Source organism: Apis mellifera, linkage group LG13 (assembly GCF_003254395.2).
Source record: "Apis mellifera strain DH4 linkage group LG13, Amel_HAv3.1, whole genome shotgun sequence".
Classification (NCBI taxonomy): domain Eukaryota; kingdom Metazoa; phylum Arthropoda; class Insecta; order Hymenoptera; family Apidae; genus Apis; species Apis mellifera.
Genome location: NC_037650.1, coordinates 6,204,999 through 6,224,310, shown reverse-complemented (window position 1 = coordinate 6,224,310; position 19,312 = coordinate 6,204,999). Strand labels below are relative to the sequence as shown.

At 43.4% G+C, this 19,312-nt stretch overlaps 1 protein-coding gene across 18 annotated transcripts in view; it reads left to right on the top strand.

Annotated features, from left to right (window-relative positions):
- LOC726547 (protein abrupt) overlaps positions 1-19,312 on the top strand; it is a 69,781-nt gene that overhangs the window by 18,555 nt on the left and 31,914 nt on the right. For 12 of the 18 annotated variants that reach the window (XR_003305928.1, XM_006560347.3, XM_006560349.3 and 9 more), the window contains exons 2-3: positions 51-474; positions 726-1,541. Coding sequence is in view for 17 of the 18 variants with exons in the window: in XM_006560347.3 (XP_006560410.1) it covers positions 1,335-1,541 (207 nt within the window). In the remaining variant the exon portion in view is untranslated. The remainder of the gene's footprint in view (positions 1-50; positions 475-725; positions 1,542-19,312) is intronic. The other 6 variants (XM_006560348.3, XM_006560350.3, XM_006560352.3 and 3 more) reach the window with 2 other exon arrangements.

Below are 19,312 nucleotides of genomic sequence, written 5' to 3'. Positions count from 1 at the left end.
AAAAAAGATTCCGCTTGTTCGACGCGTTTGTTTCTTTTCCTTTTTTCCAGAAGAGGAGAGATCGAGGCGGGTAAATAGGCGAAGTGGGGTGACGAGCAAAAGGGGCGATCGGAGCAAAAGGGACGATCGAGAAGGTGGAGGAGGAGGAGGAGGAGGTGGAGATAAGGGCATGATAAGCAAGGACGTTGGACGAATATCAGGTGACACGGTAGACGATAGCCAAGAAGGGTTGAGCGGAGGAGGGAGGAAGGTGTATCGACAGATTCGCCGTCTTGTCACGCGGCAACGGATGTCGGAATGACGCGTCGATCAAGCCGTGGCTGGGCAGAGGGTGCAAGGACTTCGTTAAACGGAAGAAAGTGATAGTCGTGGACTCGCTTCGCGGGAGGCGGAGAGGCGGAGTTCGTTTGGTGAAGGGAGTGGAAGAGGAAGGAAGCGTCGGGGATCGTCCAACTTGTCAGGTAACGAGATAAGGTATTTTTCATTTTCTTATTTCTTTATTTTTTTCGTTCGAGAAAGTGTGAGCAAGCACGCGCAACGTGACGCGAGTCACGTAAAATTTTAACGTTAATGGGGAAAAGTAGAGATAATGAAGGTCACGAGTGTTAATCGATAGAGTTTTAAAGAATCGAAGAAAATGGAGATTCATCGGCTCGGAATTTAAAAACGCAAATAAATATGTCGCGTGGATCGAAGGGTCGCAATAAACGCCACGTTATTTTCAGAAGCGATCGCGGCCTCATTGTCTCATCTCACTCTCCAGCAACGGCGACGGATAAACGTCCTCTCGTCGCTATCACGATGTTGTCGTTATGAGATTCGTCGTATTTCCTTATACCTGACAGTCAACAATACTGTTCGATTGCTTCTTCCCCGAGGGGGAAGGTGAGTAAAATAGAAGGGATCTCGAGCGGACCAAGCAAAAAGAAGAAGAAAAGAAAAAGAAAAAAATCATTTATCGTATAATAAGAGATCGTACAACTGGAAGAAGAAACGAGACTACTACCAAAGAATTTTGATTCGAGGGAAGAGGGTCAAAGTTAACTGGCCGAGAGCACACAGTAGCAAAGGAAACAGCGATCTCGTTTAACCTTGGAGAGAAGAGAGAGAGAGAGAGAGAGAGCATCGTAAATCGCAGAACATCGTAATCGCGCAAGGACAGGCAACCGACTGTCCGCGTGGCTGTTGCGTTGGAAGGGTGCCGATAAAAGAATAGAGGGGTGCGTGGTGAAACGCGACGAGAGGGTGAAGTGAAGGTGTCCTCGTGGGGTGCCAGAGTGAGCACGATAGCACCTCTGGTGCCCTCGGCCGTGGGTCCCGAGGGGACGGACGCCATGGCGGCCTCTTCGTCCTCGTCGAGCGGCGAGCAACAGTACTCACTCAGGTGGAACGACTTCCACTCGAGCATCCTCAGCTCATTTCGTCATCTCAGGGACGAGGAGGATTTCGTGGACGTGACCCTGGCATGCGACAGTAGCAGCTTCACCGCGCACAAGGTCGTTCTCTCTGCGTGCAGCCCTTACTTCCGCCGCCTCCTCAAGGTCAGTGCTTTTTCTCCTTCTTCTTCTTCTTCTTCTTTTTCTTCTTTTTTAGATTTTCGAGCACAATTTTATTTATTTATTTATTTCGTGAAAATTAGTGAGCAATGTTCGTCACGAAGAGTCTATATTGATGGAAAAAAGATTGAGAAACGTAGGAATAATCAAGCGTTAATTGAGAGACAGTTTCTTTTTTTTCAATTTATTATTAAACCGCGTACAAAATTTCCACTCTCGATTAAAATATCGCGTTATTAAGTTATAACCACGAACGTGATTTTCCTTTTCTTAGCGCAATTTATTTATTCTTTTCAACGATATATCGGCTATCTCTGTTTCCTCTTCGGATCGGTAGAAAAATAGTGAAATCGATTTGAAGCGTCGAACAGGTTAATTGTATTGCGAAAAAAAGGGACGACGTTCTCGGTGGAATTCGGCGAGCGTGTTACGTTTCGATATTCCGTTTTGCCAAATTGCCGCGCGAAGTGAAATCGCTTTCGCGGGAAAAATTCGTTCTCGGTCCGCCGGTGCGGAATGGAGAAGCAATCGTATAACAATTGTATTTTAATTTGCACGAATAATATTTGATGTTCCTCCATCGTTGGAAACTCACCAAGAACGGGTATTTCGGAATAACATTTTCAATCGAGGAAAACAATGTGTTCTATGTTTCCCCGACGAGCGTGGGTGCGAATTACCGTGGCAAAGGAAAAGTAATTTTTTCTCTTTTTTTTCTTCTTTTTTTCAACCGACCAAGACGGATAGAGGGTAGATAGGACACCGATTCCTTCGACCGCTACAATTTCCTGTAACGTCAGTCACATAAATCGCGTGTACGACATTGTTGCATGAATTAGAACCGTACCATGTTATTTTCCTTAATCAACCCGGGATAATTGCTATCATTTCCATTGCGGTCTTTGCAATAATGATAAAAAAAAAAGAAAGGAAAGAAAGAAAGAACAAACCTGTAGAATTTAATATCCATTTAATGCAAGTTAAATGTGAACGTGTTTTAAATACGTGTTTGAGTAAAGAACTTCTATTACCGTTTAAATTTTCTGCAAAAATTATTCGAGAAATCGAGTATGAAAAGGCCGGGTTTTACACCGTTCTCGTGCGCATAATGCATGCCCGACGAGAGTGTAAAATTCGGACGATTCACCCCGCCGGCGATTTCGGAGAACGGAAGAAAGTGATTACGGGCATCGCGAGGGAAAGAATCGAGGAACGACTTCCGGCTGGATTTACATAATAACTCCAAGTGGATCCCTTGCGTCGTCAGGGAATTGGAATCCGTTCCCAAAGTATTATCGATCACTCGAACGTGTCGTCACGATATTCGTCCATCCCCTTCGAGAACCCTTTCTCCCCATTCTTTTCTCTCTCGATCGATATCCCTCAAGAAAGGAACTTTTAAATCGTTTCAACCTTGGATCAGGATCGATGATCCTGGGAGACCATAATTGAAGAACATAATTGAAATTGTTGAGAACAGAAATTCAATCGACGAATCATTTCATATGTCGCGGTATTTTAATTTTACCCCCACGATCCGAAAGGAGAAATTTATGGAAAAACTGGATACGCGTAGATATCCAAAGAATCTCGGTCGAGTGTTATTAAGCTCGATAGAATTTTTTCTCTCGAGATATAAATCAAACAGATTACAGAGAGAACCTATCTACCTATTCACCTATGCTTTCGTTTCGTCGAGACGAATTAAATACAATTTCCAAAAAAATCTAATTCCAATCTTTCTCTCGACTTTATTTAAAAATTCGTAGATGGAAGAGGAGAAAAAAAAAACAATAAGGATCGTTATATAGGAAAACTCGGGAAGAGATTGACATCGACTAGGCCAACTCGACTTTCTAATTGACGTGTACCGCTAATTGATTTTAAGTGTCAGTCACGGTACTACTTGCTCTTGAGCATCGAGTTAATAACGATTCGTCCTCGTGTTTGCGACACTACGTCATACAAGAGGAGCGAGAAGCAGTGTAATGTCGCCGCTTAAATATAAGTCACGCGGACGATGTAATAAAAAATCATGCGTTGCGCTGCCACGCAAGGTGGAGCCTCCGCTCATTAACATCCGCGTTATTATACTTTCACTGGCGTCCCAGCGGCGTTGGAACGTTTGTTTAACTATTCACGTAGGCACGTCGGCGGGTTTGCCGATTATTATTATTACTCCGTTCGCTATGTAAAAATTGCGGGAAAGAGAGACGGAACGGGCGTCGTTTAAATCGAAGCCGGTACAATTGGCCAGGATTAATGGCGAGAGAGGAGAGTTGGCCGTTGGTCCGTTGTATTTTCGGCAGGCGAATATTTTCGCATCCAGTTCTCTCGATATCTCGCACGCGACGATAACGAGTCTGCCCGAACCACCTGACAGCCGTGTTTCGTTTTGATTTATGCGTTAGTGCGCGCACCGGTGCGACGATTTACGGCGGACCGTTCATTTGACTATCGGCCGCCACTCGATGACGAATCACTGAGTTATCGACTACGTCCGCAATGATATTTGCCAAAATACGAGATCTGTCCTCTCCCCCCCCGATCGATGATAAATTTCAACCTGTCCCGGATCGATAACGCATCGGCCACAGACAATGACCGGTGTTCCAGGGGATAAAATTCGGAAGGAAAACGCCTCGATCGATGCAAAAATTCGATATAAATTCCTGGAAGGAAAATTTTCTATAATAATATTTCTGTAATAATTTTTCGAACGCTTCGATCGTTGAAAGACTTCCATGAAAGATTTCTTTTCGAATCTTCAGTTACGGAATATTTAATAACAGCAGTTGTTGGCGCGCCTTCTTCCGCGTATCATTCCAACGTGTAATTATCATCCCATATATTTATTTATTGGATTAGAATAATTTGCTCGTTCCTTTTTCTTCGTCTCCTCCACCGAGTTTCGATCCAGTTTCTCAGCTCTCTCTCTTTCTCTCAGCCATTAAATCGATCGTAAACTTCGCGCAACGAACTTACGTGCGCGGCTCGAGGCAAGATAATTTCGCTCGAATCGAAGCCAAGTGTCCAGCCAAGTTGCAGCAATGTTATTAAAACACGCGTGTAACGGCGTGTCATTTTCTCCTCCCCGCGGAATAAGTACAAGATGGATCGGAAGTACGGTAATATCGCTGCCGGGAGATTAATTCTTCTTCTTCTCTTCTTCTCTCCTCACGATGGTGATGGTGGTGTTGCCGCGGTGCATTAATGCAGTTATCTCGATGCGTGACAGTGGTTCGAAAGGAGTGCCTTCTTAGCATGGATCTTGACCGATCCAGGGGAAGAAGGAGAAGAAGGATATATAGGTGGAAAACAGGCTTGACTAGTTCTCATAGTTTATGGCCGAGTTAATGGCTACGATCGTATCGAACCTCGGGGTAAATTGTTATATGACTTCTCCACTCCGATCTACTCGCTATCTTCGATATAAATTTCACGGATTCCATCGCAGTTCCGCGTGTAATGGAAAAGTAAAGGAGAAGGATTCATCTTCTTCGATTCATCGCGATTCGCAATACATTATTATATGATTCCAGGAATTTGAATACGTTTCTGAATACGTTGAACGGATTGTTCTGGAAAATGCGTTGAAGAAAAATTCGAATCTGGAGGGGAAAATCGCGTTTTACGATTTGTCGAGATAGAGTTTGACTCGAATTTCGGACGCTCAGAACACGAAGAAGGTTGAAATCGCGAGGTTATATTAATCGCAAGCGTAGACAGAGGATCGGGAGAAATATATGGCGTGAAAATAATGATATAAAGGGACGGATGGTCGCGAAAATGGAAGCGACGACAGCGTTATTTCGAGCGTTATTTGGAAAAGCAATATGTGGTAAATTACAATGAGGCGGGCCGGGTGAGGATTATAATTGGAGAACTGAGGAAGGCCGGTGAAATCCAATCGATCCGATCGAAATTGATATCGTTATCGGTGCAGGATGATTTAATATATAGCAATAGTGAATACAAAGTTTATGAGAAGACGTGATAAAATATATTATATCGTTTACGCGAGAGAAAAAGAGAGAGCTTGTTATCACGAATCAACTTTATAATTTTTATTAATACATAAGCTACCAAAGAAAGTATAGATATATTTATAAAACAATATTCTTCGTATAAATCTCTCGCGATACCATACACCTTCGCAATCCATCCTCTAAAGATTCAATCGTTTTATTCTTTTAATTCGAAAGTTTGACTCGAATCATAGAAATCATCTCGACTTTCAAAAGGAAAAAAGAAAAATCTGAGGATTGAATTCGAGCAGCAAAAATAAAAAGCTCGAGAAAAATGTGAATTTCGTTCCGAATATAAAGCCGAGCCAAGCCATCCAAACCAGAGAGAGAGAGAGAGAGGGTTGATGATCGAAGCTCGGAGGTTCGGTTAACCCAAATCCAATTCCTCGCCTCGTCCGTGTCTCCGAGAGGGAATCTGTTTCGAAAGAAAACACGGAGAGGAGGTGTGGGGGGATCGATGGGAGAGACTTAGCGTGAAGGAAGGAACGACACGTGGTGAGAGCAGGGAACAGAGAATTACGCTTGCACAATCCCATCGCGTGGCGCGGTGGCGGGCAAGGTGCTCCATATTCTATATTTAAAGGCGTGCGCGGGCACGCTCTCCTCTCCTCTCCGCTCTTTGAGAAGAGAGAGACGGAGGGAGGATCTTAACGCACGTGCGTGTGCGTGAGTACGCACGCGCCCGCTCGATCCCTCGCGTACTCGCGTACGCTACTTGCCCGCTCGTCTCCTCTTCGTCTCGTGACCGATCGCATTTAAATTTACCAATGCGATGCTCGCCGTCCAGGCGTCGGGGAAGAGGGGGAGGAAAGAAGGAGGGAACGAAAGAAAGAGAAGAAACAAAAAGGGCACGCTCTGGAAATATACGGGGAGAGGTCGCTCGATCTTATTTGTTTCCGGTTGCTCGCGCTGTGATTCGAAACTGTAACCGAAGAGAACTTCTCCTCTCTTCTCGTGGAGGAGAAGAAAAAAAGAGAGAGAGAGAGATCGTGACGTCTATTTTCTACCCGAATAGCCTCGAAATCGTTCGAGAATCGACGACGAGGATGCTACCGAGTTGGATGATAGGAAAGAGAGGAATCACTTTGAGATCCGCGGATGTAATTTACGAGCGTGTGAAGGAGACACCGCGAGGAAATCTCTCTTTACTTCTTTTCGAACGTTGCCTTATTTACGAGAATGATTCTCGAATATTTTCGAAGAAATACGTATTTCGTAAAGTATCTCCGTACATCGGATCGAAATTCGCGTCTATTTCGAGTTTAAAGAGATATTTGCGATATTCGTCGTACTTTCGAAAGAATGGGGAGGAGGAGGGGGGGCTTGTGTGAAACGATGGTGAAAGCGAAACGGAAAGAAAGAATGGAAAGATCGATAGAATAAACTGTTATGCTCGACGCGGCGATATATGTTTCGAATCTATCCTCCGTCTATCTATTGTGTCGTATTTCATTGATGAGCCCGATCTCTCTATGTAACGAGAACAATCGGCTCGACATCCGACAGGCTGAAAAACACTCGTGTCAATTGTTCGATACAAAGTGAGAAACGCGCGATTTCTTTCTCCCGTTTCGTATTATTCTCGGAATCGCGGTATAGATAAGCAAACGGAACCCAGACTCCAATCAAATCCCTCTCGCTCTTTCCGTCTCGGCGACGTCACGGCTGTTTACGATTACGCGCGTCATGGCCAGCACACCCACGCGACGAGCAAAAAGCGAGTCGTATAATGGCGAGTCGTCGAGTAATGATTCTCACCAGCCGGTGGAGTAACGATCCGATGGAAACTTACGACCGGGGATCCCCACCCAACCGTACGGACGTAACCGCATAATTGTACGGTTCAACGTTTCTCGACGAATGCCATCTGTCGTTCTCCAGAAAAACGTCTCGTTACGTCTTGCTTACGATCGATGCTATTACCACTCTCTTATCTCGCTTTTGCGCCGTTTTTTTCCGCGTGGAGAATCGAGTGGATGGTCATCGTTGTTTAAACTCGAAGCGCGATCGATTTCGCGGAATTTTCGGAAAAATTTATGCGTGATCGATTATGGGTATCGATATCTTCTCTTATTCCCCTACTATCGTCGTTCCAACGATAATTTTGATTATAAGAAAAAAAAAGAAAAAACAAACAGAATGGATCGACGGAGGGAAAGAATGTTTATAAAGAGTGTTGTTTGAATTTTTGATCGTTTGATAATCGGTACGTTTCTAGTATTTACGCCAGACGTTGGCTCGGCAAATATCTAGTAATTATACAAGCCCTCTAGAATAGCGTAAATTGACGTCTACACCGAGTGTGTTTATTCTACCTTATTAGATAATACCGCTCCATTAATCCGATATTTGATCAATTGATCGTCGCTTGGGTAATCGAAACTACTGGCTGAAACTTCCTTCTTAGTTTGCATCACGATTTATCAAGCGCTGGCCAATACCAGTAACTTTCCGACTCTAGCAAAATCGATAACTCTAATACGTAACGTGATACCAGTTACTTCGTCGAGTAACATTCCAAACTTACGCCATATTTAAACCGAGAGATTGATTCGATCTCCTGAGAGAGTTATCGGAGGGAATAATCGTACGAAAAACGTTATGCTCGATCTCTAGAAGAAAGCCTCGATCATATATCTCGGACGATACGTTTCAATTTTCCTCGGTACGAAAAGAAAGAAAGAAAAAGAAGAAAAGAAAAAGGTTAGGAATCGGTTGATCTCGCGAGACGTAGATGGTGCTCCGTTCGTTCGGACCAGTAGAAGAAACGCAAATGTTGTACGCGTTAAAAAGGTTGGCAGCGCGCGTGCTTTAATGTACGCGGGTACGTGCAGCGTAAGTGGTTCTCTAGAAACGGCCGTAAAGGAAAACAAGCCACGATTTCATGACGTTACCTTGGATATATGGCGTCATTTAACCCCTCTAACCCGCGTACTTCTTTCGACGAAGGTTCCATTAATGGGCCGCGTTTCTAGCTCGGATGACGTTTGAATTAGAAAAGACGAAAGAGGTCTGCTCTCTTGATTTTTTCCCTTCCTTTTTATTTTTATTTTCAGCTTCTTTTTTTTTTTTTTCTTTATTTTATTTTTAGTTTCTTTTTTTCTCTCTCTCTCTCTTTCGTTTTTATTCCTTTAGATAAGTATCGAATAAAGTTTGTCAAGATGTCATGACGTATACGTCTGGAATATACTGCAAGATATACTGGAATTAATTTGGAATTAATTAGAAATACGTGTTAACGAAACGTTTTTTTCTCTACCCGTTCTCTTGTCTCTCTCTCTTTTTCTTTCTTTCTTTCTTTCTTTCTTTCTTTTCTTTTTCTCATTCTCGTTTCGTCTCTCGGCTTGTTCCGTGATCCATGCGCAAGAGAATAACTGGAATTGGCGCGGATTCGTTAAAATGTCCACGGTTGCACTGCTATGATGAATAACTAGAATTTCAGTGTGTTTCTCTCAACAATAATCGATGGCATTTAACGATTGTAAATTTTATGCGCGACCTTTGCTCGGCCGTCGCGACTTCGCATTAAAAATAAATTAAGAAGAAAGATGCCGAATATGATATTGAATACTGTGCCTTTCTATTTCGTTTCCATGAAACGAGCAACATCGAAAACAACCATGGATTAATAAGACGATTTTTTTGCTTTTACGCATTATCAATTTTTTTCTTCTTCTTCTTCTTCTTCTTTTTTTATTATTCTTTTTTTTTATTTATTATTTTTTTCCCTTTTTTTTTTTTTTTTACTTTGAAAAACATCATTCAACAAGACAATATATATATATATTATATATATATATATATAGTTTTATCCAACGATTAAGACAATGTCGCGCCTAAGTTAAATTTAGAGACTATAATAATACCTCAGTCATTAGCGTTTTACATTAATGCGTTGAATTATAAACATGATGCAACGTGCATTTCAACGAATCTTGATACCAGTTCGAAAGCAAAACAACGCGACACATTTACCAGACTCAACAAAACCAGACGAATGAATTATTCGTCTCCAATTAATTAAATTATTTTCGAAACGGCCACATCTCCGTTCTAATAAACTCGTACACGTCATCGTACTCGGGTCCGTCATCACGAAAACTCACTTCCTACGCCACAATACTCGTTTCCCTATACACAGATCCCCCTCCCTCTACCCTCCTGCCCATATCGTACCGATATCGGACCGGTGAATTATCCTAACTGACTCATTTCTATCGCCAACGCATCGAGCCACCACCAATCTCTGTGGCCCACCGCATCTCGTAACTTTCTACTCGTATTATTATCTATCTCGTATCGCGCACGATATACGTAGTACGATCTCGCGTACACGTGGACGAATCGATCAAAGATTTATTCGATTCGATCGAGCGGCATTACGATATACAAGCATGTGTGTCCGTGTGTCTTCTGGCCGCGATACGCCGCCATGACCATGAATAATTTGATTCTGGTAATCAGGTCGGATATCGTATGGTCGTACGATTTTCGTAGTGGCGTAGAAATATTTTTTCGTCGACAAGACGTTCGTTTCGTCGTACCGCGTCGAATTTAGACAGCCGTAGTACATCTGTCGACTATAATATCCATTGACTCGTAAGTAAGTATGTATCCCCCAACACTGTTGCGCGGAAACAGACGCGCTGGCCGCGTGTAACCCGAGTGTTACCGCCTGTGTGCGTGCACACGTATCACACATAGGGAATATACTGGTCGCTAGTCTTAAAATAAGACCGGCCACCGCACTGTAATAAATTCTGCGTGCCTCCTCCTCCTCCCCCTCGCGTATCGTGCGTGCGTGTGTCTCCTCTTCCAAGTGTCAGCCGAAGAGAGAGAGGGAGAGAGAGAGAGGTAGGGTGATAGAGAGAGGCAGGGTGGCGGAGGGAGCGGAAAGAGAGGAAAAAAAAGAGAGTGAAGAGAAAAAAGGAGGGAGTGAGAGAAAGAGAGAAAGAATAAAATGAGTCACACGTCGGAGGGATCGAAAAGACGCGGCGACCCTCCTTCCCCTCTTCTTCTTCTTCGTCTTCTTCTTCGTCTTCTTCTTCTTCTTCGTCTCCAACCCTATCTTGTCGAGTGCGCACCAGAAGCACGCGCGTTACTTTATAAATGTGCTCGCCAGAAGATGTTGCTATATATGTTAGCGTGTAATTCAAGAATTCGAGCGGCGACACACTGCTCGCTCACGACACACGAAATCCGGAGAAAGCTGACGGAGAAATACACGAGGAGGAGGAGGAGGAGGAGGAGGGACGAAGTTCGTCTTTTTTTTTTTAATTCGGATATCGTGCCAGAAGGATGTGTCAGAAGGATGTACTTGGCTTTTTAGCTTCTCTCCGTTGTTTGGGATCATATCATTGAGAGAAATTACGATTGTTTTTTTCTTTTCCTTTTTTTTTTTTTTTTTTTTTGTAAGCTGGATCGTCGAAATCCTTTTGTTTACGATTTATCCGCGGACGAATACGTCGTACGAGGCAAAGATAGGGGTAGTAGCTGATAAAGTGGTACGCGCACAAAGTAATCGTGAAATATCCTCCAATATCGCGCAATTATTGTCGGCGGGCAAACAACAGCCCCTTTGTTCACGGTTTTCTTTACCACTGAGTCACTGGATCAACAAAACGTGGCTTTTTCTGCCGGACTGACATCCACACCCGCCCGTCCACCATCCACCGCTGAAACGTTTCTCGAAAACGTTTTATTCGCCGCCGGTTTTGCGACAATGCATTAACATTCTTTTATATATTTCAACCGGATCCTCCGCGGTTTCGTTTTCCAGAGGACGCCTCGTGGACAACCTCCAACTTGGGTGTTTTATAACGGTGGCCATTACTCGCTGGAAATACTGAGCTGAATCATCCTCCGCCTCGTGGCAACGGACTCCCGATTCCCAATTTTTCTTATTCTCTCCCTTCCAGTTCAATTTAACCGGATATCATACCGGTACCACGATTTCGTTAATTTCGAGACAATCTCACTTTCTCTCCACCCACATGATTCGATGCAACACAAGAAACCACGATACACATTATCGTCCTTTCCCTACCTACTGGAATCGATCATCGAACTGGCTTCCCTATATTTTCTCCCGTTCCAAACCGATTATTCATTTCCTAACGTCATTGCATCACGCCGTGTTCCTAGAAACACGTACTCGGCGCAAACACCTTATCGGCAAATCTTATCGAAATCGTTACACGTTTAAATTTAAACCGCGATAGATTAACCCATTCGTATCCCTCGCGATCGCCACTCGAATAAATAAATCAAAACCCGTATTCGTGCGCTACCTACTGCACGGGTCGTTCACTTCACCCACTCTCCCGGAAAATATCTCTTTTACGACACCCGCGGCATGTATTGAATATTATAGATTCCATTTCCTTCGTTTTTCTTTCTCTCTTCTTTTTTTCCACCCTCCGACCGAATAAATCTGAATTTCAGGGAACAAAACGCGTAGAGGAGCAGGTCTGCGGGAAGGGGTTGGGTGTCACGAGCGTGAAATAGACGCGTGCACGTATAATTACGCTCGCCGTACACCTACGTCGCGTGGACATCGTGTAACGATCCGTTAATAACGTTACCGTTAACCACGCATTAGCGGTCACCGTGGCTATTTGCATATCGGATCGGTAATTTCCATCTGACGCCGGCGGGAGAAACGAGAGAGGAGAGAACGGGCACGACGGTTGTGTACCAGTTTGCGTGTGTATACATACATACATGCCGGGAGGATGTGTTAAACGCTGCGCGTTGCTGTCTACTAGGTACCCCTTGCTGCGGCCTCTACGCCATTACGGAGAACCCGTGTATGTGCCAGGTGATTTATCCAACGCGGCCGAATCGAAACCGTCCTCCCGATCCGAAATGAATATATATATATATGTATATACATATACGCGAGTACAAATACACGTTACGGATTGAATTTAAAATGCGCGAAGATCAACCCGATAGCTGAAATAACAGTTACGTTTCTCTCTGCTAACTATCAATTACACACTGTTTTGCGGACGGGTGGTGTGGGAACGTTGGAAGATTAGAAACTCGAAATGTTTGTATCTCTCGTTTTTTTTCTTTCTTTTTTTTTCTTCCTTCGTTTCTCGTGGTATTTCGAGATATTAATACGATGATTTACGCCGGTGTTTTCCAACTTCCTTCGAGCCGCGACTTTTTTTTCTACCCGTTATTCGAGCACTTTGCGATTCCCTCTCTCGTGAGAAGGAAAGGAGAGAGAGAGTTAAAAAAGTTAGTGGCTTTCGATTCAATTAGATTCTTTTTTTTTCCAAAGAACAATTGATTAACAATACGGACAACTCCTTGATAGGTTGTTAAGTTAAAATTTTCCAGGTTGGGAATCACTGAGTTATATAGCAACGCTGAAAATAAAGCCGAATAATTCCAATATTCTTTGATGAGGGATATACGTATATATATATATATATTATCGATTTAGAAGCCGAATTTTATTTCCAGTCCGGTGTCTCGACGCGGATTGCATCTTGCTCTGCCGAGTGTCTTCATATTTTAAAATATCTTGCCTCCCACCGACCAGCCGGCACATCTAAATATATACATACAGCGGTGCTCGTGTCAATTTGCGGGGAACTCGGAATGCACGGAGGCCAGAACGAGAGGGAGAACGCACAGGAAGACTGGACATCGCACATTTTCCACCACCTCCTTGTCTCTCTGTCCTCCTCTCACTCCTCTTCTTGTCCCACTCCCTCTCTCGCGCTTGTATTTCACTTTCATGAGGTGGAGAGGACCCAGGATCGTCCGGGGTTTCTTCCATCGCGTTAAACGTGCTCTCTACGCCTCTAATAAGCCCCCCCCCCTCCCCGGCATTCTCGTTTTTCGTTAATGCGGCGTCTATGCACACGGTGCACTCGCATTACGCTTAATGTCGCGCAGCAGTGGCACACATGCGGCACACAGCGTATTATCGCCGGTATATTATTGTGCTGCGTGTGCGTATAACGTGTTCCACTCCATCCTCTTCCCACTTCCATTCCTTTTTCTTTTTTTTTTATTTTTCTCCTCGTACGTCGTCTCCTTTCCGTCCTCTCGTTTCTCCTTCTCCTTCTCGCTCCTTTATTTCTCTCTCTCTCTCTTTCTCTCTCTCTCTGTTGCCTCTCGCTCACTCCACCGGCGAGCGAGCGAGCGAGTACAAGCCAAGCGAAATGACGATGGTCGCGCGTGTACCGAGAGACACATTATGCCTCCGTGTATTTTTATCAACGGAAGTGCGTAGTTGTAGGTGCGCGCATTCCTGCACAGCCTGCGCCTGGAAAAGCGACGCCGAAGGTGGAGGAGGGAGCGTGAAACGCGCCGCGCGTAACACACACGCAAATATATACACACACACACAGACGCATGTGCACTCCTGTGTTCCCGCCATTGTCGCTGCCACACGCGCCTCTCCTCGCCGTGCATCCGCTCTCCTCGAGCCCGGCCTTCCATAATTTTACATTTGATTCCACGTATATCGGTATATACAGTTGTGAAGAATTTCCTTGCTGGGAAATTCTCTATCTCGTGATATATCCGAGTTTATCCGAACATATATCTGGAACGAATTATACGAATTGAAAGAAAAATTGCCAATGTTGTTTGTTTCAAGTAGATTGTTTGAAATAGATCCGATCTATTAGAAGTTAACTCTTTATCACATCAATACGATACCCATAGTCTCTCAATTCTTAATTCTTAAGATCCAATCCTTGCAATTGTTCAAGCGGATATCTGGATCGCGCGCGCTCGTCGAGAAAAATTTAGATTCGGGAGGAAAGAAGAAAGTGGTTACGCGCGTGGTGACCAAGGTTTGATCGATACCGCGAGCGGTGCTAGGCTTTGCCCTGGCTGCTTACCTCGTGATTTGACTGGTTAACACGGGAAAAGCTTAAAAACATGCGTCAGTGAAACATCAACTACCCAGATAAGCAGATAAGAGGAGAGTAGTGTGCGCACACGTGCAACCACTTGTCCGTGTATCTGTCCGTAAGGGAGGGTCGCGTGTATGGGGCGAGCGGATACGTTTCGCGAAGCCATGACGGCCGCTCGTTCACTGCATAACCGGATCAGAAACCATGCAATCGTATCTACTTTTCTACTTACGGTTTAGTTGGGGTGCTTCGCCTACATGCGATCACGGCACAGCCGCGTCGCGCGATTACGAGAATTTTTTTTTTTCTTTTTCCAACGATGCTCATCGCCCCAACCCCTTCCGCCCCGTGGAAAGGGCGCGCGGGAATCGAGGTGTATCGGAAGCCTTGGAATCGTTCCAATACAGCTGTTCAAAGTTGAAAACAATTTCTATTCCACGCGATTCTGGCTCCATGCTTTGTTTGAATCCGGTAGAAAGATCCCGTCCGGATGGATCTACGTGTTCAAGATTTTTCATGGTAAATCGTGAATATATTAATTCGTGGCGATGCGGGCATAACCAGAAAAAATAGTATTAATTTGATAAGCAAATTCACGAGCGAGTGAATAAACTTTAAACCAGTATGGATGATAAAAAAAAAAATCCAATCCTTTTTTATACCCAATTACTCCCTCATCGATTTTTAAATATTTGAAATTTCGCGATAATAAATTTTTATCAATTTTTTTTATCAAGTGGTGAAATGGTATAAAATTTCGAAAGAGAAGAAAGAAAATTATAATGTTTATATAATGTTCTTTTCAATCGTTCGTATTCAATTTATAAATTCTCGAAATGTTTACTGTTATACAGCGAACATTTCGATATTTCGATCGACATTGTATCGAAACTTTAATATAAACGAGCGCGCGTATACCAAAGTTCGCGTATAAACAAACGATTTCATTTCATTGTCGAAAGCGAGACGATACGCGCACTTACGACGCTGCGCTCCTCGATTTTCGCGAGTGGATCGTCGAATTTATCGTGAAATCTTTGATCGCACGACGAACGGGGATCGAATTATACTTCTGGCTCCCTCCCCCCTCCCCCCTTGCTAAATAATTCCGCACATTTTTCCGCGGATTGATCCTCATTAGCGGGCGTTTTCTACGGGATTCGCGTTAATCGAGATATCGGAGGAGACGTGGGAAATTCTCTCGCTTTATTATATCAAGCTTTTGTACAACGGAGAGGAAATATTTTTTTAGAATCGGTCGCTACGATTTCCTAGCCATTTCTGTGTGTGTACGCGCGTGCGCGTTCAATCAGGTTGGAATCCAGAGCGTCCGCTTTCTAAAAACCGTAAGTAACGCAAGAAGAAGATCGTTGGATCGATTAAAGCGGTCCAAGTATAGTGGGAAAGGGAGGGAGGGATATCGTTTCTTTCGTATGGATCGTTGGCGATCGAGCTTCGATTATTCCTTACCCGCGAGTAAAGGAGTGATTCCGAGTCCTTTTCCGTCATTTGTCAGCCGAAGCGGAAAAACCGTGGCGATCAACGACGTTTTTTCGAATTCGTCACTCTTTGTTAGTTTGATTGCGATATGCAATGTGAACGCGTGCTCCGATTATTTCGATAAGGTAGAAAGTGATAAAATATGATTGTGATAAAATAGCGCAGAGAGATACGAAATCGTTTTCTAATTCGGTGCATAAAAATGTGTCGTAGAAAAATTGAATATCTCACAAGTTGAAAGATACGTATATATTTTTGCGTATCAATTTTTGCCATTTTTATGTTGTTTCGATCCGTGGAATCGTCTCTTAAATTTTCTTCTTAAGTTTTCGCATATCTGAACGATCCTGTACGAAGTGAAACCCGAAAAATAGACTTGAATTAATCTGGCACTTAAGCGCGGAATAGATTAATGGAAATAAAGAGGAGCGTATGGGACACAATGAAGGCGAACCAGAAAGAATAAACATTTAGCCGCGGAATGCGTGTGCCGCGTATAATGTAAGCAATTACGTCGTTGTTCGTTTTTAGATCGCGACTTCCGATATCGAAGAAAGATCCTACTTGGAAGGAACTTGATGCGTTTTTAACGAGAATAAAATGGTGGCGAGATAACGCCAATAATTAATTGTCCGGTTATCTCGAATTTTTATATCCCCCCCTCCTCGGTTTTCGTTTCAACGCCCTGGCTATCGTCTTTAATGGATCGGAATACGGTCGGTTAATTACGCTTTGTTTTTCCTATCCTATCAACTTGAAACTTTCGGGCCCGGTAATGGCGGGTGGAACGGCCGATATTGATATTCGATGGAAATATAACGGAACTTTGGAATAAGCTATTCCAATTCCATCTTTGGACGACTGGTTTGTTGAAATGTCGCTGAAACTTATCGATCACTTCCGCTCCTCCCCCCCTCTCTTTCTTTCCTTTCGTTCGAACTTCGCGGCGTTCACGAGGAAGGGAAAGTACTGAAATTTCGAATCGAAAGGGTATTGAAAGAATTTCCTTTTTTTTTTTCCTCCTCCCCTCCTCCTTTTTTTTCAAATCTCCTTTTTAAGCGGCGAGGTCGCTCGAATAATAAGTAGGAGAAAAATAAAACGGACGGTAAACGTACGAAGAATCGGTTTTAATTATTCATGGGCGCGATGGAAACGCACTTTTTTCACTGGTTGTTGACGGAATGCATACGCGAAATATAATTCCCGGCTCGAGGTGGCACGTCTCACGCGTATTATTACGTGTACGGCACCGACGTGTCTAATTACGTTCGGTTCAATTTCGACATTACGTTTCGATGAGAATTAATATCTAGGGGAGACCTTATTATTAAATCGCGTTTCAAATAATATAATCTCTCGATTTTTTTCCTTTCGATTTTTAAACCTTGCGAAATCGTTCCTTGGGAAAAAGATGAAACGAAGGGGGAGGAATAATTTAAACGCAATCTTTCGATTAAATTCCTCCTTAAATTCCACGGACAGGAAATTTTGATAAATTGAACGATGATAATTTTATTTACGAATTAAAACTCAACTTTCCTCGAGTTTAATTTCACCAAAAATGTATCACCAAATATATACAAAAGAACGTATGTATAAAAAGAAATAACGAGTGATATAATATTTTCCACAACAATCGTGGAAAACACACACTGGTCTCGGTGCTCGTGTACGACGCACGAGCGTCCATACAATTAATTATTGACCCGTTTTAATCGCGTTAGGTCTAATTAGCGGGGAGAGGGAGTCCGTCTCAAAGTTGTTAATTAAATTGGTTAATGCGATAAAGGAGTCCATAGCGGAGTTCTCTCCGTTCCCTTTCTCTTCTCGCCTCTTTCGCCCCCCTTTCCGATTCTACATATCGGTCGCTGGTGTCTTTGTGCACCGCCCGCGCGGAAATGCACCGCGAAACGTAGACCAGAGATACTTTCATCCACGGCGATTATTTCAATTATACCAGCCGGTCTCACGATCGGGCCGAAACTCTCCCTCCCCTCCTCTCTTTCACTCTCTCTCTCTCTCTCTCTGCTTTTCTCGCGTATGCAGTCACGGTTTGCAGAGGGAATAGCCGCGGCGTGACGACGAGTAATGCACGAGTAGATGTTTATGCCGTCGCCACGGTGTATCGTAATCCTATTGAGGCGAGGCTGTTATAATATAAGAATTTCAATTGAAAGGATTACAATAAGTCGTGTAATTCCGTTATCCGTGTGCTTTTTGGTTAATGGAATTTTTCTTACGTAAATACACATGTATACGCGTATAATTTTCTCTGGTAGTTTTTAGAATCCTTTCCGATATATAGGTTTCTTGGCGAGTAGTAACGTTCCTCTTGTTTACGAAAATCGAATGACTCGTAGCGATGGAACGTTTTTGTCCGCTTTTCCGCGGCGATTTTATTGATCTGCAGCCAGTTTATTACAAACACCGCCGCTTTTTCAATTCTTCTTTGTCTTCGAAGAAATTAATCGTCGTTAAAACGGATCCCCCGCCCTATTTTATTATCGATTATCCCTTCCGTATCTTTTTTATTTTCTTCGCGTAATCGTAAATTTAAAAATACGAAAATATACGTCGAAATTAACAACGTTTGAAAATAATTTATTTAAGCGTAGTTGGCATCAAATGTCACGGGTTAATGGGGCGAATATAAGGAATGCAGATTGTTACCACTTATATACTCCAAGTTCAGTTTTAACTCCACGTTTCGATCCTTTCTTACAATTATAGGGCAACAGATTATTCCCAAGAAATCCTTATCCCAATTTCTAAATATATAATATCCGAGAAATCGTTGGGCAAGCAAAATTTCCAGAACGAGTCGCGATTATTTCTTTCACGATATATTTAAAAAAATAAAAGACGAGTAAATTTCAAAACTTGAGATCGAGTTTCAACCCGGTCGATCGTTGTTGCAAAACCTTGGAACGATTATAACGCGGGAAGATAAATCGATAGCTGTCTACGATAATAAATATTTTTTCACGCCTCTTTTACGTTAGATTCGAGTCTCTATAGAGATATCTTCTTTCTTTCCTTCTCTCGTCGCCTAGAATTCCTCTCGAATTCTCTCGCGGATCGACGACACCTCCGCGCCTCGAAATAACCGAGTTGCCACGGGAAGGCCGGCAGTCATTAATTATAATTAATATCGGTGCCGATAATGGCAGTTGCCGCGGTCCATATATCGGCGGAACATAGATCGGTGAGAACGCCTCTAACGTGTAAGCGGCCGCTATATACGTCCGTATAAATTTCCATCTTCCAACGAGATGATCGTCGTCGATGTTGCACAGCCGCGTCTGTACGAGTGGTGGTCAATTTGTAGTAGTAATAGTAGTAA